Source organism: Salvelinus fontinalis, chromosome 6 (assembly GCF_029448725.1).
Source record: "Salvelinus fontinalis isolate EN_2023a chromosome 6, ASM2944872v1, whole genome shotgun sequence".
NCBI classification, from domain to species: domain Eukaryota; kingdom Metazoa; phylum Chordata; class Actinopteri; order Salmoniformes; family Salmonidae; genus Salvelinus; species Salvelinus fontinalis.
Genome location: NC_074670.1, coordinates 26,853,435 through 26,874,166, shown reverse-complemented (window position 1 = coordinate 26,874,166; position 20,732 = coordinate 26,853,435). Strand labels below are relative to the sequence as shown.

The window sequence follows — 20,732 nt, the reverse complement described above, 5'->3', positions numbered from 1 at the left end:
AATGAGACAGCCTACAGGGAGATCGTCAGAGTGGTGCCAGGACAACAACCTCTCCCTCAACGTCAGCAAGACCAAGGAGCTGATCGTGCACACCCCCATCCACATCGACGTGGCCGCAGTGAAGAGGGTCAAGAGCTTCAATTTCCTCTGTGTCCACATCACTAAGGACATAACATGGTCAGCAACACCTCTTCTCCCTCAGAAGGCTTAAACGATTTGACATGGTCCCTCAAACTTTTACAGCTGCACCATTGAGAGCATCCTGACTGTATCACTGCCTGCAACTGGAAGGCCCTACAGAGAGTTGTGCGGCCAGCTCAGCGCATCACTGGCGGCGAGCTCCCATCCATCCAAGACGCACATGCCAGGCGGTATCTGAGAACGGCCTGAATAATTGCCAAAGACTACAGCCACCTGAGACATGGACTGTTTTCCATGCTCCGTCTGGCAGGCGGTACAGGTGCTTCATGGCTCAGACTAACAAAGTCCTAAACAGCTTCTATCCCCTGACCATAAGGCTTAATGGCTAACTGGTCATCCCCCAAAGCCAACACCTACTTTGGCCGCCTTTCCTTCCAGTTCTCAAATGACTGATGACTGAAACGAATTGCAAAAATCACTGAAGTTGGAGACCTATATCTCCCTCACTAACTTTAAGCTTCAGCTGTCAGAGCAGCTTACCGATCGCTGCAGCTGTACACAGCCCATCTGTAAATAGCCCATCCAACCAACTACCTACCTTTGCACACCAGAATTTCTACAAGCACATCCTAATCTGCACATATATCACTCTAGTGTAAATTGCTAAATTGTAATTACTTCGCCACTATTGGCCTATTTATTGCCTTACCTCCTTACTGGTCTACTACTGGTCACTATTACTCCTGTTTACATGTCTATCCTACCAGTCACTTTTCATGTAAACACACCTCAACCACTCCAGTTCCCCTGCACATTGAATAAGGTAAATACTGTAAATACTAGCATTCTCGTGTTCTTTAGCTCTCGTCATAGTTCTTGAGGTTTTTATTCTTATTTGTATTTTTTTATTCCATGATCCACTGTATATTACTTTCATTGCATTGTTGGAAAGAGCTCTCAAGGTAAGAATTTAACTGTACTGTTTTACACCTGTTGTATCATGTGCACGTGGCGTATAAACTTTGAAACTTGAAAGCAAAGATTTTATGAACTTATAATAGTTTATTAATCAGGATCCTAACATGCTGATACAAAAAAATATGTACATCTGGCAAATCATTGTGTCATTCGTACCAAAACATTTAAATATATAATAGTGTATGGAAGTAGGTTTGCATGCAGAAAAGGACTTTCATTTTCTCTTTGTTTAGCCAATACCATTAGGGAATGTGATGACCGTGTGTTTTTTCCATGGAAGACAAGCGCAAAAGTACTGGCATCAAATCCCAAAACTCAAACAACCTGATATTCAGTAACTGATATCAAACAGTGTGCTGTGATATTCAAAAATGAATATTTACAGCCATTGAATAATTCAAAATGCTCTCGTACTGAGGCATAGGAATGACTGTAGGTAATACAAGAGTGATGTACACCAATGTAAGTCATATACATTACCACCTTCAGCCTTTATATTTCATAATAAACATAACGAGACATTTCAGTGAGAAATACATTGTATGCCAGCCAGAAACCCTTTCATCCGATGTCACACAATACAAGTACTTCTCTGTATGGAAATGCTAGTTTTGTATAAACATACAGTACATCCCTGTAGTCTGAAGAGTGTTACAGTATATGGAAATCATGCCAGTGTATTTGCTGCTTAATATCCACATCATACAAACAACAATCTGTCTGGACTGAGTAGCCCAGTCCCAATAGCTCACTGGGCTTTGAATGAAAGGACGCATTTAGAAGTCCTTGACCTGAATGCTAGCTGCATACGAAACTAGCAGTCGGGACAAGTCATGAAAAAATACACTATTTGGGGGAAAAAAGTAGCTTACCTTAAAAAAGCTACATCTAGAAGAACCAAATAAGAGTGAATTATAAATATGAACCATCAGAACTTATGGTTTGCACAATGACACCATAAGGGGGAAAAAAAGAGTAATACTCACCTTGGTCACGACCACTTAAAAATGTAGCGTTAAATATTCTGAAATTCATACGCAACCAAAGTTGGTCAATAATACTTAGAACTCTCAATAGAGATGCACATAAGAATAATAGCACTTTTACCTCAATCATGCACACTTACAGCAATATTAACTGACCATGGCCATATTCTGAATAACAGGGTTATGATACAGAGTCATACAACTCAGCTTATGCCTCTCATTGTTCACTACTAGCATGCATGCAAGTATAAAGATATGGGAACAGTGTCAAAATAGCTCCAGTGGCCTAAATTCCAGATCAAATTTACTGGACAAAATGCCTGGAGTTAAAACTGCATGTTCTTTTGTGACGCCAATGTCTGTCCCTAGTGTTTACTTGGTGAACAGCTCTCTGTATTTTTCCTCTCAAGGCTGAGTTGGTTTTGGAATTGGGGGTCATTGTCACTCAAAAGGAGCGAAGAGTCAGGACAACAGTCCTATCTGGTCAAGAATGAAGGTTGTCACTCAGTTGAAATCATGATTCTAAAAACAGCTGAAGTCTGATCAATAGAAGTATTTGATTCCATGTTTCAGCCAACGGCTCGTTATTTGTGCTCTCATGTCATTAGCTCATCAATCATCATCAGCCCTTATTCATTTTGGGTATTAGCTTGCTGCTTTTAGAAACACAAATACGTTCTTAGGGAATGCTGACCAGACCATCAGTTTGGGTGTCATATTCAGTAAAACAATCTTTCAGAAACATTTCAAATACTATTTGTGCTTTGCACTGCTCAATGCATTATTACTGCAGTTTAGTCTCTCCTCCCTGCTCAGTACATGACTCTCCTCGTCTTGTTATGGCCTCAAAGCCCCTCAAACTGGCCTTGACAGGAAAATCACATCAGGTTCCACCCAGAGATCATGTGTCGGGGAAGGAAATCGAGTCTTGGAGGGTGTGTATAGGTTCTAGAGTTCTGAGCCAGGGGGAACAGTTTGTACCGTTTGTGCTAACTTACAGCGGACACCCAGAGCTCAGGAACCCAGTGAAGGACCGTTGCTCTTGGGCAGCTTGGCATTATTATTGGGCGTGGGGAAGTAACGCTGGTCTGGACGGGCCTCTGAAGAGGATGGGTGGCCAAATAGGAATGTGTGCTTGCTGCTGTCTCTGGGGCCAGGTCTAGATAGAGGGGCAGGGGAAACTGGAGGAACCCTGGGTTGGAGGTTCAAGATAGGGGGCGTGGTTCTGGAGACAACCGGCCCAGGCGGTCTGCAGGCTGGGAAGAGGAAGGTGCTGTTGTTGGTGTTCTGGTTGAGGTTGGAGTCTGTCCGACGGGGCTCCTGTGTCTTGGCTGGGACTGTGTTAGTGGGGCTGGAGGCCAAAGCCAGCTTGTCTCTAAGCTGCTGGACCTCCCAGGCTAGCTGTTCCACTGGGTGCTGGGTGGATGAGGAGATGGGGTGGGAGAAAGCCTGAGGGCACAACATGGCCAGGTTTTCTGTTAGTTTATAACACCATCATGACTACAGCCATCCATGAGGAACTAATTGTAGTTTCTGATGTGACCAGCAAAAATTAGAAGCTTGTCCAGTACAACGTTGCATCAAATATTCAGTTGAATAAAAATATTAATTTCAATTTCTTACTACATTTTTTATGCAATACCTCTAGTTGAAATCCTTTTTCAGATACAGAGTTCAAAGTTCATTTTGATCTCCCGCCCACATACCAGTAGAGTAGGCTATTATAAACATCCCCATGGCAACAGTGTTTTAGGCTCTGTATAATAGTGAGAATGATCCTCCTTCCCTATGTACCTGAGCATGAAGAGCCCCACGGAGGTAGCAGTCTCTCCACACACCTAAGCAGGGCCCCAGGAGCAAGGGCAGCAGAGGCTCATAGGGGTCCAGGGGCACCTGGAGACCGGCTATGGTGGTGGTGTGGCCCTGGGGGAGCTCTGTGAGGGCCCAGGCCTTCAGAAGCCTCTCCAGGCCCGGCAGGTTCTCTGAGGAGGACCCCCCTCTCCGGTGGCTCTTCCGGTAGACGCCTGAGCCCCCTCCGCTGCGCCAGGGCAGGAGGTTAGCAGAGCAGGAGAAGGAGCCCCTGGAGAGCAGGAACACAGAGCCTGGTGCGCTGTCACTCAGCTGAGAGAGGGAGGGGAGAGAAGAGAGAAATAGGGAGGAAGAGATAGATGGAGATTAATACGTTTAAATATCCCTTATGTACCTTAAGGGCGGCAGGTAGCTGAATGGTTAGAGCGTTGGGCCAGTAACTGAAAGCTGGCTGGATCAAACCACCGAGCTGACAAGGTAAAAATCTGTCGTACTGCCCCTGAACACGGCAGTTAACCCACTGTTCTTAGGCCGTCACTGTAAATAAGAATTTGTTCTTAACTGACTTGCCTAGTTAAATAAAAGGTTAAATTAAAAGAAAATATATAATTAAGCATGTTGCAATACTGAGACCTACCACACGGAGGTGCAGTGGGCTTGTGCTCTTCCCTCATCATGGCCATTAATATTTGTCTGTGTGTGTGAGCGGGGTGGCTTTTGTAAGACAAGAGCTCATTAAAATAGCAAGTGAGTTACTAAGCACTCAAACATGAATGATCAAATGCATGATTTGCATTTATATTGTGCTTTTCATACTCCTAGCGCCTGGCTGTATACCCCATAACAACATCCTCTCTCTCCTACCCTGTGTGCCTCAGGGTTGGTGTTGAGGTTGCCGTTGAATAGGGGCTGTGGCAGGGCGGGCATAGACACTGGCTGGGTGAAACGTTCCCGTCTCTGGCTGCTGTACTGCAGAGCCCAGTCCCACACAGGGGGCAGAGGGGGGTCTGAGGGGTCCGGGAAGGAGCACCTGGGTACCACATCTGTCCAGCCGTTCACTGGAGTGTAACTCTGGGATAGGTTCTGGGAGAGACAGGAAGGGATGGAGGAAGAAGAGGTGAGAGAACAGTGATTCGTCTGATTCAATCTGAGCTCATTCAAGAGTTATCGTTGAAGACAATCTGAGCTGATGCATGTGTGGGATTGAAAATGATGTGGACTCGCCTCGCAAATCAAACGCTTTAATCTAAGATGGTTTACAGAATTTACGACTTTCAAACTTTGATACAGGTATTTCCAACTTCTTCCATGTTAGCCTAGGGTAGCATACCTACAGTGTATCTTGTCTAGTACTACAGCTTCAGCATTAGCGGTGGTGTTGCTGAACAGTGGCCTACCTGTGAGCGTTTGCACCTCTCCCTGTGGCAGTTGGCCAGAAAACTGCTGAAGAGGGGCAGGTGGAAGCTGTCATGGAGGGCCAGCAGGAAGTCCCCTGTCAGCTGGAAGCGGGACGGATACTGGACCCATAGCTGCCACACACAGTCCAGGAAGAGCAGGAACACTGGTGCCTAGTGGGGACAAAACACAGGGTTAAGAAAGATGGGAGAAAGATCACCACAGACAAATGACTGGCACTAAACACTCTGTCCTAATGCAAATAGTTTTTTCCTCCATGACCACTGATAGGAGAGTTAACTGATAGGTGACAGCTTATCCTCTCACCTCTTCCTTGTCGCTGTCCCTGTGGTAGTTGATGCGGCTGAGGAAGCGGTGTCCGGCCATCACCCACTCCTTCTGCACCAGACCCTGGAAGCCCACCCTGGTCCTGCAGTGGGGGTCACACATCACCTGGACCAGACTGGACACCACACAGGTCATGTCCCGGTCTTCCGCCTCTGCACACAACAGGAGGAAATAGACCATCAGTAATCATTTGTAACTGAAAATAGTAACAGAACACATATTCAGGGCTCAGATAAAGGATAAGATAAGTGTATAAAAAAACAACACAACATGACAATCCAAATGCCACAGTCTCACATCCGCCCTTTCATTCTCACATAACGTGCCCTCCTATGGACAAGAATAGAACTTCTCCCAAATACCCACATCTGGTTGGCAGGTTTTTTCTAACCACAGGCAGGAGGGAGTGTTGGCTGGGCCTGTCTGAAAATACCATTGGGTCATTTCTCCAGTCATTTACTTGTGTTCAGGACACTGTCAGCGCTGTGGTTTTAGGGGGGTGATATGCAACCCTCTTCTCCAAAAAGCCCACTTGAGGCTGGCCAGGCAACACAACTCATATGGGGGAAGGGAAAATCACAGAGCAGTAGCAGCCATTATTCATGTGACACAGAGTTCTGTTGACTTTTCAGTCTGCTACCTTAGGTATCAACAGACTAGGACTGACTCTCACAGACCAATTATATGTGGCAGTACATGGAGTCATGTAATAATAATGTATGAACATAGTTGTACTTAGTCAAGAACGTCTGCAGCTTTGCCATAATACTGTTCTCTCTCATTATAGACTGTTGTATTACACTCACTTATCTCTCCAAGGCTGTGGGCTCCAGCCTGGGTGCCAGGCTATTTATGTTCAACATCGCTAGTTCGTTACGTCCTTGCCTTGTGTGGCAAGACAATCACAAGCTGGCTAAAACAGAAACAGACAGACTGGCACCCACCTTGAACTTCCAACACACTACAGTAAACTTCCACAACTAAGTGAGCCAGTCAGCATGACAATATGGCACACAATCATAACACAATCTCACTAGGCACAATAGACTTACCACCTGCTGTATTAGTGTCCTGGTAGAGTAGTGCTTCTAAAGTACGAGTCTCCTTCAGGGTAAGCCCTAATGCCGCTTTAATGAGGGACGCAGCGTGAATAATAAATGAACGGATTGAATATTCGGTACTGCTTAGCCCTCATCACGGGACTCACCTTGAAGCACCACGGTCAGGTGACCTCCGCGGAGCAGGCAGGCCACCTCAGCAGCTTTCCTCAGACAACACCTGGGGTGGGAGCAGAGCAGCATGCGAATCAGGCTAACGCTATGCTACTATCAGTTCTAGCTAGTTTCAGCACATAGACGCTTCAACATCCACGTGTGTAAGCCTGTAAAAAATGCACTAGGTCTTGGTCTACTGTGTAGATATAACAAGCTCCCACACTTATTGAATATATGAGCGCTACATTCAACATGCATGTGTGTGGGACTATTATAGCCTCATGCTAAAGGTATGTTCTGTAACAGTATGTTGGAGCATTCCAAATCTGCTTACATCTAATGTAACACAGTAAAGTCACATATTCAACCAGGGCTAGGCTAATGTGCTATAATGGTACATTCATACTACATCAACATTGAACTACAGGCTATTCACTAGCATTACTAGGTAGACATAAACAAATCGACCAAATCAATGTAGGCCCAGCACATTTATTACATATGATTTATTGCTTTGATGAGAAGCCAATCAGGACCTCTCACCTGGTGTAGTCCAGCCAATGAGTGCTCTCCAGCGTAGACAGCCATTTGTCATCTGGCACAGACACAGATGTGGAGATGTCTGTGGACCAACACAGAAGACAAAGCAACCTTGTTCGTGTTTTTGTCGAAGGAGCCTTATTGTCCATAAATTACAGTGGGGATTTGACAAGTTTTAGGATATACTATTGCACCTGAAATCTTTAAATAAGATCCATAGCTCTACATATCAAATGAGTTTGGTTGTAAATAAATATCTTCTGAAAACATATTGTTTAAGTCTTAAAGGTTAACGTAGTTCAAACATGACGAGTGAGGCCCATAGATTTGTGTGGTTGTTGTCGATCCAAATCCCTCAGCCTTGTGTAGAGGTATCACACAATAAACCAAACAATGTGAGCATTGTGTTGGCAATGTGTGAGCCATGGGAGTCAGTGACCTGTGGTGTGCCCTGCCTTGACAATGTGAACTCCACATCAGCACAACAGAGTGGGTGTTGTCTAGGAAACTAGTTGTCTCCTAGTCTACATAAACAGTCTCTCATAGCTTTTTTGACTTCTCACAGCATTACAGGAAGAAGCGTCAGGAAAAACACGCCACCATCACATGGTGCTCACATACCGTAAAATTCGCATAGCGCTACATATTCGTCGCCAAACCCACTGGATACAGGTAATCTATAAGTCTTTGCTAGGTAAAGCCCCGCCTTATCTCAGCTCACTGGTCACCATAGCAACACCCACACGTAGCACACGCTCCAGCAGGTATATTTCACTGGTCATCCCCAAAGCCAACACCTCATTTGGTCACCTTTCCTTCCAGTTCTCTGCTGCCAATGACAGGAACAAATTGCAAAAAGCACTGAAGCTGGAGACTCTCTAACTTTAAGTATCAGCTGTCAGAGCAGCTTACCGATCACTTTACCTGTACACAGCCAATCTGTAAATAGCACACCCAACTACCTCATCCCCATATTGTTATCTTTTTGCTCTTTTGCACCCCAGTATCTCTACTTGCACATCATCATCTATCACTCCAGTGTTAATGCTAAATTGTAATTATTTCACCTCTGTGGCCTATTTATTGCCTTACCTCCCTAATATTCTACATTTGCAATCACTGTACATAGATTTTTCAATTGTGTTATTGACTGTACATTTGTTTATGTGTAACTCTGTGTTGTTGTTTTTGTCGCACTGCTTTGCTTTATCTTGGCCAGGTCGTAGCTGTAAATGAGAACTTGTTCTCAACTGGCCTTCCTGGTTAAATAAAGGTGAAATAAAAATACATTTTATTTTATTTTTTAAATGAGTAGTGTATGCCAGTGGTGGGAAAAGTACCCAATTTTCATACTTGCGTAAAAGCAAAGATACCTTGAAAGAAAATGACTCAAGTAAATGTGAAAATCCCCCAGTAAAATACTACTTGAGTAAAAGTCTAAAAGTATTTGGTTTGAAATGTACTTAAGTATCAAAAGTAAAAGTATAAATCGTTGAACATTTCTTATATTAAGCAAACCCGACAACACGATTTTCTTGTTTTTTTATTTATGGATAGCCAGGGGCACAGTTCAACACTCAAACATAATTTACAAATTAAGCATTTGTGTTTAGTGAGACTGCCAGATAGAGTAGTACTTTAAAGTATTTTTACACCACTGGTGTACGCTTATATGAGGGGGTATACATTGATTTATTGAGGATCCAATTGAATCTAAATCCGTAATTTCAGGAGGTAAATTGGTGTCTGGGGTCTTGTCATCTGGATGTGATCTCTACTAACCTACCATCTCTGTCTCAGTAGCATTGTAATGGGAAGCACATGGAAATAGATTAACACCACTTTATGTCCTCTATAAAATCTGCATGCCCACTGTCCCTCAGGGCTAGAGTGCCCCTGAATAGATGCGGTGTAAAACCTGTGCTAAAGCGAATGAATTTGTCAACAAATAAAAAAGACGGCACGGGAGAGGCAAGGGGAGGGCTTGTCAATGAAACTGGCAACCCCAATCAAATGTCTATCAGGCTATCATGTGAAACGAAAACAGAATACACTCCTATGTTTAAATGCACTGTAGCAACATTTTGACCAACATTTTATCCAGTGTGGGTCTTTGTCAGGTACTTTAAAACACAGACTAATACACTTGTCCTTCCAAAAGGTGCAGATGGTTTGTACTGACCTCCCAGACACAGAGCCCGTAGGCGGGTGTGTGCCAGCTGTATGTCTGTGGGTGAAGGCATCTCTTCTCCCAGCTCCACCACCACACATAGAGACTGGCCCCCAAACAGGATCAACTCCAGGTTCCTACAGTAACACCCCATAGGACAGACAGACAGGGACCCCTTAGCATTGTTCTCTGTGATTAGACATGTCACATTCCATTACTTTGTAACCATTGCCCAGGGCTAGTAAACTGTCTGTGCCCCCTGTCTAAGCACCGTCTCAGACATGCACAAGGAATAGCATTCAACGATAGCCTGCTAACCTGTCCCATCTCAGGAATGGCCGGGTAACATGTACATGATTACAGGTTCGTTTTGACGTAGAAATTCGGCTGTGAAGCAATTGCCTTTGGCATAAAAAATAACAACAACAGTATTACTATGTCTCTCTCTCACACACACACACACACACACACACACACACACACACACACACACACACACACACACACACACACACACACACACACACACACACACACACACACACACACACACACACACACACACACACACACACACACACCTGATGTCATCCTTCTCATGGTAGATGTTGTTCTGGAAGCTGGCCATCCGTAGCAGGTCACTGCCCCGAGGATGTCGCCAACACCAGCGCTGGACGACAACAGTCACACAGATTTAGACACAACGTGGTCACAATAGTAATGGTTTTTGGATATGTTCTGAAATCCCTGGATGAGTTCTTAGTGACCAGGGCATGAGATTTTAACTGCGTTTTCTGACATGACTGATATTGTGGGGTCATATGATGAGTGGTGGAGTTCTACTTTCAGGAATGACTGATATTGATGAGTGGTAGAGTTCTACTTACAGGAATGCGTCCCTCGTTGAAGTGGGCAAAGGTCTTCTTCAGCTCAGTGTCTAGAACTTTCTGAGGGACCACGTTGAACTTGGGCAGACTGACATGAAATAGGAAAAAATGACATTAACCATTGCAAGTTTAATGGACATTTGGGCTAGGACACTGACTATACACCAGGTGCACAGTGTGCGCAGGCTTCTGTTCCAGCCCAACACTAACAGGACCAGGGTGGGCAACTATATAATGTATTTGATAGTTTCCACTAATAAAGGTCCAAACAGGTTAACCACCAGGAAGCGTCAGATGGTGGGTGTATAGGCTACCTGGTGGACATCTCAAAGCGGTCATTGACAGAGCTGACCCTCCAGCTGCAAGCCCCGGTCCTCTCTAGCTCCTGCTCCCAGTCCGACAAACTATCAAACCAGTTCATCTGGGCGTCACGCCTACGGTTGCTTAGAAGCTGCTTCATCTCTGGGGGGGGAGAGAGAGGGGGTGGTGGAGAAATGTAGCTTTCCATGAGAGAAGCTTTCCTTGACACACTGAAACATTGGTTATGCTGATTTGATGTGTGTCACTATTAATACAATTTAATATCCCGTTTTAAAGCTGCATTATGTAACTTTTTGGGCAACCCGATGAAATTCACATAGAAATGGGTGTTATAGATCTGTCATTCTCATTAAAAGCAAGTGTAGGAAATGGTAGATCTGTTCTATGTGTGCTATTTCTATGGTTCCCGTTCTTAAGTTCCGTTTTTGCGTCTTTTACTTTCGGTTTTGTACACCAGCTTCAAACAGCTGAAATAACTATATTTTTGGTCATGGAAAATATATTTCACAGCGGTTTACATGGTACATTATTCTCGCCCCGATACTTGCTTGTTTTGTCACATTAATTGAAATTAGGGGAACTATTAGAATTTTAGCAACCAGGAAAGGGCTGAGCGATTTCTGTATAGTGTATCTTTAATGCTATTCTATTCAGCTAGAATAGAATGGTTGTAGGCCAGGAGTTTGCAGTTGTTTGGTGTATAGACCTGAACTGAACACATCCTGACCACACTTGAACCTTTGACAGGGTTCAGCAGGGTGATGTTTCAGATAGCTTAACATTAGAGCTGCCTGAGAGCTAGCTGGATGTATCCTGGCCAGTGTAGCCTACCGTAGCATTGAATAGCATTACATATTAGCATGGTGTATAGTAGTGGTTCATGTTCTGTCCAGTCAGATATTCACTGTAATGGTGAAAACCAAGTGACTTCTTAGTTGACAGCTACATGTTTTATATTTTGTGTCTGCACCTGTAACTTTCAGTTGAGATATATATATATATCATATTTTTTTATTTTTATGTTTGATGACATAAAAGGTCCAACCTTTTTACCATGTAATACAAAAAAAATACAGTAATACAGTTTCTAACTTGTATGTCTAACAAACCCCTCTAATGCTTTCAATATGTGAAGAGCTTCAGTGCACTGTATAAAAAACAGTATGTTCTTTATTTTGGGGGGGATCTTTGAGAGCCAAAGAGAATACCTGTAAGCTTGAGATCTTATCAAGGGCCTGCCTGCAATAGCAATTATTTTCAGCCCCATAACCCTTCGGACAAAAATAGATGTGTGTGTGTATTTGTTTGTGTGCGGGTGTATGAATGACTCATGAAGAAATTATTCCAAGTATCTGTATGACCTTTAAAATACTTTAGTTATTTGTACTCAGAATGTACTCTCTTCAATGTGACTTTTTTAATAAAGTATTCGAGCGTGTATGTGACTCACCAACACTCCCCAGGGCTGCGTTCTGGAAGGAGAGGACAGTCCCTGGCTTCAGAGGCTGGTAGGTCTTGGCAATGGTGTACGTTATCTGAGGAGGAACAACGAGACTCAGTCTGCTGATCAGCATGACAAAGTGAATCAGCTTTCAACATAGAGGGAGACCCTGTATGCATGATCACAATGACCTAGCAGACACATCAGTTTCTCTAATAGCCATTTGACTCAAATCACAACCCTCTGAAGTCAACCTTCAAATAAGGAGACGCTGGGCATGCTACATGGTAATTATTATAAATGTGCTTTAAAGGTCATTTTGTATTTAATCACAAGGACTCGTATACTAAAATATACACACACACATGCTGATATAGAGTACAGTGCATTTGGAAAGTTTTCAGACCCCTTGACTTTTTACACATTTTGTTACGTTACAGCCTTATTCTAAAATGGATGAAAATGTTTTTCCTCATCAATCTACAGTACACACAGATTACTTCATAATGACAAAGGCAAATTTATATTTAAAAAATGTTTTAAAAACCTTATTTAGACAAGTATTCAGACCCTTTGCTATGAGACTCGAAATTGAGCTCAGGTGCATCCTGTTTCTATTGATCATCCTTGAGATGTTTCTACAACTTGATTGGAGTCCACCTGTGGTAAATTCTATTGATTGGACATGATTTGGAAAGGCACACACTTGTCTATATAAGGTCCAACAGTTTACAGTGCATGTCAGAGAAAAAACCAAGCCATGAGGTCGAAGGAATTGTTCGAAGAGCTCTGACACATGATTTTGTCGAGGCACAGATCTGGGGAAAAGTAGCAAAACATTTCTGCAGCATTGAAAGTGCCCAAGAACACAGTGGGCTCCATCATTCTTAAATGGAAAAAGTTTGGAAGCACCAAGACTCTTCCTAGAGCTGGCCGCCCGGCCAAACTGAGCAATCGGGGAGAAGGGCCTTGGTCAGGGAGGTGACCAAGAAGCCGATGGTCACTCTGACAGAGCTCCAGAGTTCCTCTGCGGTGATGGGAGAACCTTCCAGAAGGACAACTATCTCTGCAGCACTCAACCAATCAGGCCTTTAGGGTAAAGTGGCCAGACGGAAGCCACTTCTCAGTAAAAAGCACATGACAGTCCCTTGGAGTTGGCCAAAAGTCACCGAAAGGACTCTCAGACCATGAGAATGAAGATTCTCTGTTTTGATTAAACTAACTCTTTGGTCTAAATGCCAAGCGTCACGTCTGGAGGAAACCTGGCACCATCCCCACGGTGAAGCATGGTGGTGGCAGCATCATGCTGTGGAGATGTTTTTCAGCGGCAGGGACTGGGAGACTTGTCAGGATCGAGGGAAAGGTGAACGGAGCAAAGTATAGAGAGATCCTTGATGAAAACCTTCTCCAGCGTAGGGCTGTTACGGTGACCGTATTACTGCCACACCGGCTGTCACGAGTCATGAATGCAGTCAGTCAAATTCCACGTGACCCTTTAGTCACGATAAATGGGTTTCTTCAACCTCTGATGCTCCCAAACTTGCTAACTGCCTGCTACTCAGCACTCTATTGTCCCTCTAATCACTCTGACGTCAATGCAAATGTAATCGAAAATATAATCAAACACTTCATGAGAGCCTATGAGCTTATGTTTATGCAATTGAGTGAGAAAACAGGTTGATGACCTCTATTAAAAAGAGGAGGATTCCATCAGCTTTTTATAGGCTAGGCCTACTATATTTATTTCTCAACTTTCCTAATATTAAGCACATTGCTTCTCTTTACAACAGGAGTATAGCCTTCCTAACTGGCATGAAAATTAACTACAGGAAAAGCTGCTCCCTTCACTATTTAAGTGCATAGATTACATTTATTTTTTCCCCTGCCAATGTCTCGAGACAGGTGCATGATAATAGTCCATTCTAAATCAAAACAAATTTCCCACATATATGTAAAGACAATACTAAAATCAAGAATAGTCTGATGGGTGACAATATTAGCCTATCACTTGTGAATTATATATTATCACTTGTGAATGATGCCCAGCTTAAGACAAGAAACAAAGCCTTTTTTTGCAACTTTTTCAAATCATAGTCACACACCTCATGTAGCCTAGCCCATAGGCCTATATGTTTTGATAAGGTTTGTGCCAAATAACTTCTTAAAATTAAGCAGATTAATCCGCTTTACAAGGGGCATAGAGCCTAACTGGCAGGTATAAGCAGTGCGTGAGTTTCAAGTTTGGGGAAGATAATTTTCACCATAAAAATGCACCTTTATAATAAAAACATTACATACTTATAATGTGAATAAATAGCCTAATAGTTTATCAACATTTTAAGCTAAACGTTCTGATCTGTTGCATCAGCCTCATTGCGTAAAAAAGTATTTTTGATGCTACTGGTTGGATTCATTTGGGATCTATCACATCCCACAACTGTCCAAGACTATGTTTGGAATATTTATTTCTCGCACGGAAGAAGTCAACTTTGTACTATGGGGGATAGTAGATTGACATAGGCTAGTGCTTTTGCTATTCGTTAGGCCTACTCATCTTGTTGGCTGACAAAATGTAAATGTGGACAGTTCTTCCAATATCTTCAATATGCAACTTGGAATTGGATAAGGACGCCCGCAGTTGCGAACCCGATGTGTCTGTCTTCACTTGTAGCCTGTGAGGAAGACCTGATGTGATGGAGAGCCATGTGAGTGAGAGGTGCTGTTGAGCACGCAGCACTCAGGGAGAAGGGAATTCTAATTGTTATAAACTCAGCAAACTTAACGTGTAAATATTGTATGAATATAATAAGATTCAACAACTGAGACATAAACTGAACAAGTTCGACAGACATGTGACTAACAGAAATGGAATAATGTGTCCCTGAACAAACGGGGGGGTTAAAATCAAAAGTAACAGTCAGTATCTGGTGTGGCCACCAGCTGCATTAAGCACTGCAGTGCATCTCCTCCTCATGGACTGCATCAGATTTGCCAGTTCTTGCTGTGAGATGTTACCCCACTCTTCCACCAAGGCACCTACAAGTTCCCGGACACTTCTGGGGGGAATGGCCCTCGCCCTTATCCTCCAATCCAACAGGTCCCAGACATGCTCAATGGGATTGAGATCTGGGGTCTTCGCTGGCCATGGCAGAACACTGACATTCCTGTCTTGCAAGAAATCATGCACAGAACGAGCAGTATGGCTGGTGGCATTGTTATGCTGGAGGGTCATGTCAGGATGAGCCTGCAGGAAGGGTACCACATGAGGGAGGAGGATGTCTTCCCTGTAATGCACAGCATTGAGGTTGCCTGCAATGACAACAAGCTCAGTCCGATGATGCTGTGACACACCGCCCCAGACCATGAAGGACCCTCCAGCGCCAAATCAATCCCGCTCCAGAGTACAGGCCTTGGTGTAATGCTCATTCCTTCGACGATAAACGCGAATCCGACCATCACCCCTGGTGAGACAAAACCGTGACTCATCGGTGAAAAGCACATTTTGCCAGTCCTGTCTTGTCCAGCAATGGTGGGTTTGTGCCTATAGGCGACGTTGTTGCCGGTGATGTCTGGTGAGGACCTGCCTTACAACAGGCCTACAAGCACTCAGTCCAGCCTCTCGCAGCCTATTGCGGACAGTCTGAGCACTGATGGAGGGATTGTGCGTTCCTGGTGTAACTCGGGCAGTTGTTGTTGCCATCCTGTACCTGTCCCGCAGGTGTGATGTTCGGATGTACCAATCCTGTGCAGGTGTTGTTACACGTGGTCTGCCACTGCGAGGATGATCAGCTGTCATTCCTGTCTCCCTGTAGCGCTGTCTTACGCGTCTCACAGTACGGAAATTGCAATTTATTGCCCTGGCCACATCTGCAGTCCTCATGCATCCTTGCAGTATGCCTAAGGCACGTTCACGCAGATGAGCAGGGACCCGTGGCATCTTTCTTTCTGTGTTTTCCAGAGTCAGTAGAAAGGCCTTTTTAGTGTCCTACATTTTCATAACTGTGACCTTAATTGCCTTCCGTCTGTAAGCTGTTAGTGTCTTAACGACCGTTCCACATGTGCATGTTCATTAATTGTTTATGGTTCATTGAACAAATCAAATCAAAGTTTATTTGTCACGTGCTCCGAATACAACCTTATAGTAAAATGCTTACTTACAGGCTCTAACCAATATTGAAATAAAAGCAACAGTAAAAAGACAGTGAAAAACAGTAGCGAGGCTATATACAGTAGCGAGGCTATAAAAGTTGCGAGGCTACATACAGACACCGGTTAGTCAGGCATGTGAAACAGTGTTTAAACCCTTTACAATGAAGATCTAAGAAGTTATTTGGATTTTTACAAATTATCTTTGAAGGACAGGGTCCTGAAAAAGGGATGTTTCTTTTTTTGCTGAGTTTATTTAGCCCAAGCGCACAACGGCCACTGGCTGCAAAAGGCATGGATTTTGTTAGGGGGAATTAAGGCCACACAAAGGGGATGCTGCCGGGAAATTCTAGGCATTATCAAGTGTTTGTCAAATTGAATGAGAGACTGATGGAGTGTGTACAACCTGCTCAAAAAACAAAGCAGAGGGGCCTCCCGAATGGTGCAATGGTTTCAAGGCACTGCATCGCAGTGCTAGCTGTGCCACTAGAGATTGAGGGTTCGAGTCCAGGCTCTGTCGCAGCCGGCCGTGACTGGGAGACCCATGGGGCGCCGCACAATTGGCCCAGCGTTGTCCGGGTAAGGGGAGGGTTTGGCCGGCAGGGATGTCCTTGTCCCATCAAACACTAGCAACTCCTGTGGCGGGCCGGGCGCAGTGCACGCTGACACGGTCACCGTGTCAGCTGACACAGTGTTTCCTCCGACACATTGGTGCAACTGGCTTCCGGGTTAAGTGGGCATTGTGTCAAGAAGCAGTGTGGCTTGGTTGGGTTGTGTTTCGGAGGACGCACGGCTCTCGACCTTCGCCTCTCCCGAGTCCGTACGGGAGTTGCAGCGATGAGACAAGACTGTAACTACCAATTGGATACCATGAAATTGGGGAGAAAAAGTGGTAATCTTTTTTTTTTTTTTTAAACATGCCTTTCAAGCAACTTTTTTCAAATCATCATTAGAGTCGAGTCATGCAGCCTTACAATTAATAAAAAATCTAAACATATAGCCCAACATTTGTAGAAAAACTAAAGTTAAATGAATAACTCTAAATTAGGCATATAGGAGTACCTATTTCTTTGTTAACTGCTCAACACAGAATAGCCACATGTGCGCAGTTCCTCAAATCGTTATGTGACAAAATATCCTTTCTACTCAGCTTTGTTCAATTTTATTCTATAAAACAATATAAAATAATGGCACGGAATTCTAAGCAAATCTTGTCTGCTAAACGAACTAGTGTAGCCCACAGCCATTTGGCAGAGCCAGATCAGGACTTAACATAAGGACATACATGGATTTATTGTGAAGGTGTAGGCTATATTACATGGATTTATTAGACTTTATAAAATGTAGACGTTCGAACAGTCTGTATCAGTGGCTTGTAGGCTATGTGTGGAAGCCAGGAGTTGCTAAATGTGTTTATGTTAATTAACGGTAAATTACCATGAAACCGGCAGTTATTTGCTTGACAATCACCTGCTGATGAAATTTTGTGACCGCCACAGCCCTACTGCAGAGTGCTCTGGACTTCAGACTGGGTTGAAGGTTCCCCTTCCAACAGGACAACGACACTAAGCACACAACCAAGACAACAGAGGAGTGGCTTCGGGACAAGTCTCTGAATGACCTTGAGTGGCCCAGCCAGAGCCCAGACTTTAACACGATCAAACATCTCTGGAGAGACCTAAAAATAGCTGTGCAGCGATGCTCTCCATCCAACCTGACAGAGCTTGAGAGGATCTGCAGAGAAGAATGGGAGAAACTCCCCAAATACAGGTTTGCCAAGCTTGTAGCATCATACCCAAGAAGACCCAAGGCTGTAATCGCTGCCAAAGGTGCTTCAACAAAGTAAAGGGTCTGAATACTTATGTAAATGTTCATGTAAAATTCCCATTTTAAAAACCTGTTTTTGCTTTGTCATTATGGGGTATTGTGTGTAGATTGATGAGGAAAAAAATAGTTTAATCAATTTTAGAATAAGGATGTAACGTAACAAAATGTGGAAAAAGTCAAGGGGTCTGAATACTTTCCGAATGCACACGCATGCACACACACGCAGACACACGCACAGACACACACACACACACTACCTCCACAGCCTGTGTGTCGGGGGTGAGGCGGTCGAAGAGGAAGCAGAGAACACGCAGGTCCCGGCAGTACAACACCAGCTCCTCAGGAGTGAACTTCAGAGAGGAGCTAGCCGTCACCAGCTTGGTCCGGGATGGGCCCACTGCAGCACAGAGGTTACACAACCATCTTACAGTCAAAACCCACGTACACAGAACACAGTACACCACTGATGGTTCATAGCTACAGCTTCCTGTGTCAAGCCGAGTCTTGAATTGGGTTTAGGATATTACCACTGTTTATTATTTATATCATTCATCAGATTTGTTTATACAAGTACATCTCGTGGCTCTCATACAACAAAGGATTTTGGGAGCACTACAGCCTAGTAGTTGTAGAAGCCTTACCAGCTACAACCTTCTCAATGGAGGCCAGGGCCACGTCATGATCCCCCAGGAGAACAGGGTCTGCGTTGTCCTACATACGGAGGGTTAGAGGGATGGTACAAATATAGGTCCGTTTGTTTGATCAGGATTTTTTACACCAATGAATGGATGGTCTGAAAACGTTCTATATGATGTTGTTGATTGTGATGATGATGATTACGCCCACAAGCCTTATTCTAGCAAAAATACGGCATCATTACTACTTTCCTACTATGATAGCAGTTGAGCTGTCCTTCAACAGTCCATACTCAGAGCTAGTCCAGTACTCACGTCAGGTTTGGGGCTGTCCTGAGGCACAAAGGCCACTCTGAAGTGGGTACAGAAGAGAGTGCCAGACAGCCATCCGCCCCCCTCCTTGGCAGTTAGCTTCTTCCTCACCAACACAGCCATCTGGAGCACACACTCTCCTGGGGAACACAGACAGGGGGTTTAAGCTGGAGCACACACTCTCCTGGGGAACACAGACTGGGGGTTTAGGCTGGAGCACACACTCTCCTGGAGAACACAGACAGGGGGTTTAGGCTGGAGCACACACTCTCCTGGAGAACACAGACAGGGGGTTTAGGCTGGAGCACACACTTTCCTGGGGAACACAGACAGGGGGTTTAGGCTGGAGCACACACTCTCCTGGGGAACACAGACTGGGGGTTTAGGCTGGAGCACACACTCTCCTGGGGAACACAGACAGGGGGTTTAGGCTGGAGCACACACTCTCCTGGGGAACACAGACAGGGGGTTTATGCTGGAGCACACACTCTCCTGGGGAACACAGACTGGGGGTTTAGGCTGGAGCACACACTCTCCTGGGGAACACAATCAGGGGGTTTAAGCTGGAGCACACACTCTCCTGGGGAACAGACAGTATGTTTAGGCTGGAGCACACACTCTCCTGTGGAACACAATCAGGGGGTTTAAGCTGGAGCACACACTCTCCTGGGGAACACAATCAGGGGGTTTAAGCTGGAGCACACACTCTCCTGGGGAACAGACAGTGGGTTTAGGCTGGAGCACACACTCTCCTGGGGAACACAGACAGGGGGTTTAAGCTGGAGCACACACTCTCCTGGGGAACACAGACAGGGGGTTTAGGCTGGAGCACACACTCTCCTGGGGAACACAGACTGGGGGTTTAGGCTGGAGCACACACTCTCCTGTGGAACACAATCAGGGGGTTTAAGCTGGAGCACACACTCTCCTGGGGAACACAATCAGGGGGTTTAAGCTGGAGCACACACTCTCCTGGGGAACAGACAGTGGGTTTAGGCTGGAGCACACACTCTCCTGGGGAACACAATCAGGGGGTTTAAGCTGGAGCACACACTCTCCTGGGGAACAGACAGTGGGTTTAGGCTGGAGCACACACTCTCCTGGGGAACACAGACAGTGGGTTTAAGCTGGAGCACACACTCTCCTGGGGAACAGACAGTGGGTTTAGGCTGGAGCACACACTCTCCTGGGGAACACAGACAGGGGGTTTAGGCTGGAGCACACACTCTCCTGGGGAACACAGACAGGGGTTTATGCTGGAGCACACACTCTCCTGTGGAACACAATCAGGGGGTTTAAGCTGGAGCACACACTCTCCTGGGGAACACAGACTGGGGGTTTAGGCTGGAGCACACACTCTCCTGTGAAACACAATCAGGGGGTTTAAGCTGGAGCACACACTCTCCTGGGGAACACAATCAGGGGGTTTAGGCTGGAGCACACACTCTCCTGGGGAACACAATCAGGGGGTTTAAGCTGGAGCACACACTCTCCTGGGGAACACAGACAGGGGGTTTAGGCTGGAGCACACACTCTCCTGGGGAACACAGACAGTGGGTTTAGGCTGAAGCTTACTGAACAT

The 20,732-nt window shown here is 44.9% G+C and overlaps 1 protein-coding gene across 2 annotated transcripts in view; it reads right to left on the bottom strand.

The window, feature by feature from the left end:
* Positions 1-1,183: 1,183 nt before the first annotated feature.
* LOC129857498 (myotubularin-related protein 11-like) overlaps positions 1,184-20,732 on the bottom strand; it is a 34,798-nt gene continuing 15,249 nt past the window's right edge. For both annotated transcript variants that reach the window (XM_055925820.1, XM_055925819.1), the window contains exons 3-17: positions 19,154-19,290; positions 18,845-18,914; positions 18,461-18,600; positions 12,240-12,324; positions 10,783-10,930; positions 10,469-10,556; positions 10,163-10,251; positions 9,594-9,718; positions 7,415-7,493; positions 6,865-6,935; positions 5,637-5,809; positions 5,312-5,482; positions 4,779-4,997; positions 3,900-4,226; positions 1,184-3,554 (exon numbers count right to left, since the gene is read on the bottom strand). In XM_055925820.1, coding sequence (XP_055781795.1) covers positions 3,120-3,554; positions 3,900-4,226; positions 4,779-4,997; positions 5,312-5,482; positions 5,637-5,809; positions 6,865-6,935; positions 7,415-7,493; positions 9,594-9,718; positions 10,163-10,251; positions 10,469-10,556; positions 10,783-10,930; positions 12,240-12,324; positions 18,461-18,600; positions 18,845-18,914; positions 19,154-19,290 — 2,357 coding nt within the window. In that variant the 3' untranslated portion in view covers positions 1,184-3,119. The remainder of the gene's footprint in view (positions 3,555-3,899; positions 4,227-4,778; positions 4,998-5,311; positions 5,483-5,636; positions 5,810-6,864; positions 6,936-7,414; positions 7,494-9,593; positions 9,719-10,162; positions 10,252-10,468; positions 10,557-10,782; positions 10,931-12,239; positions 12,325-18,460; positions 18,601-18,844; positions 18,915-19,153; positions 19,291-20,732) is intronic.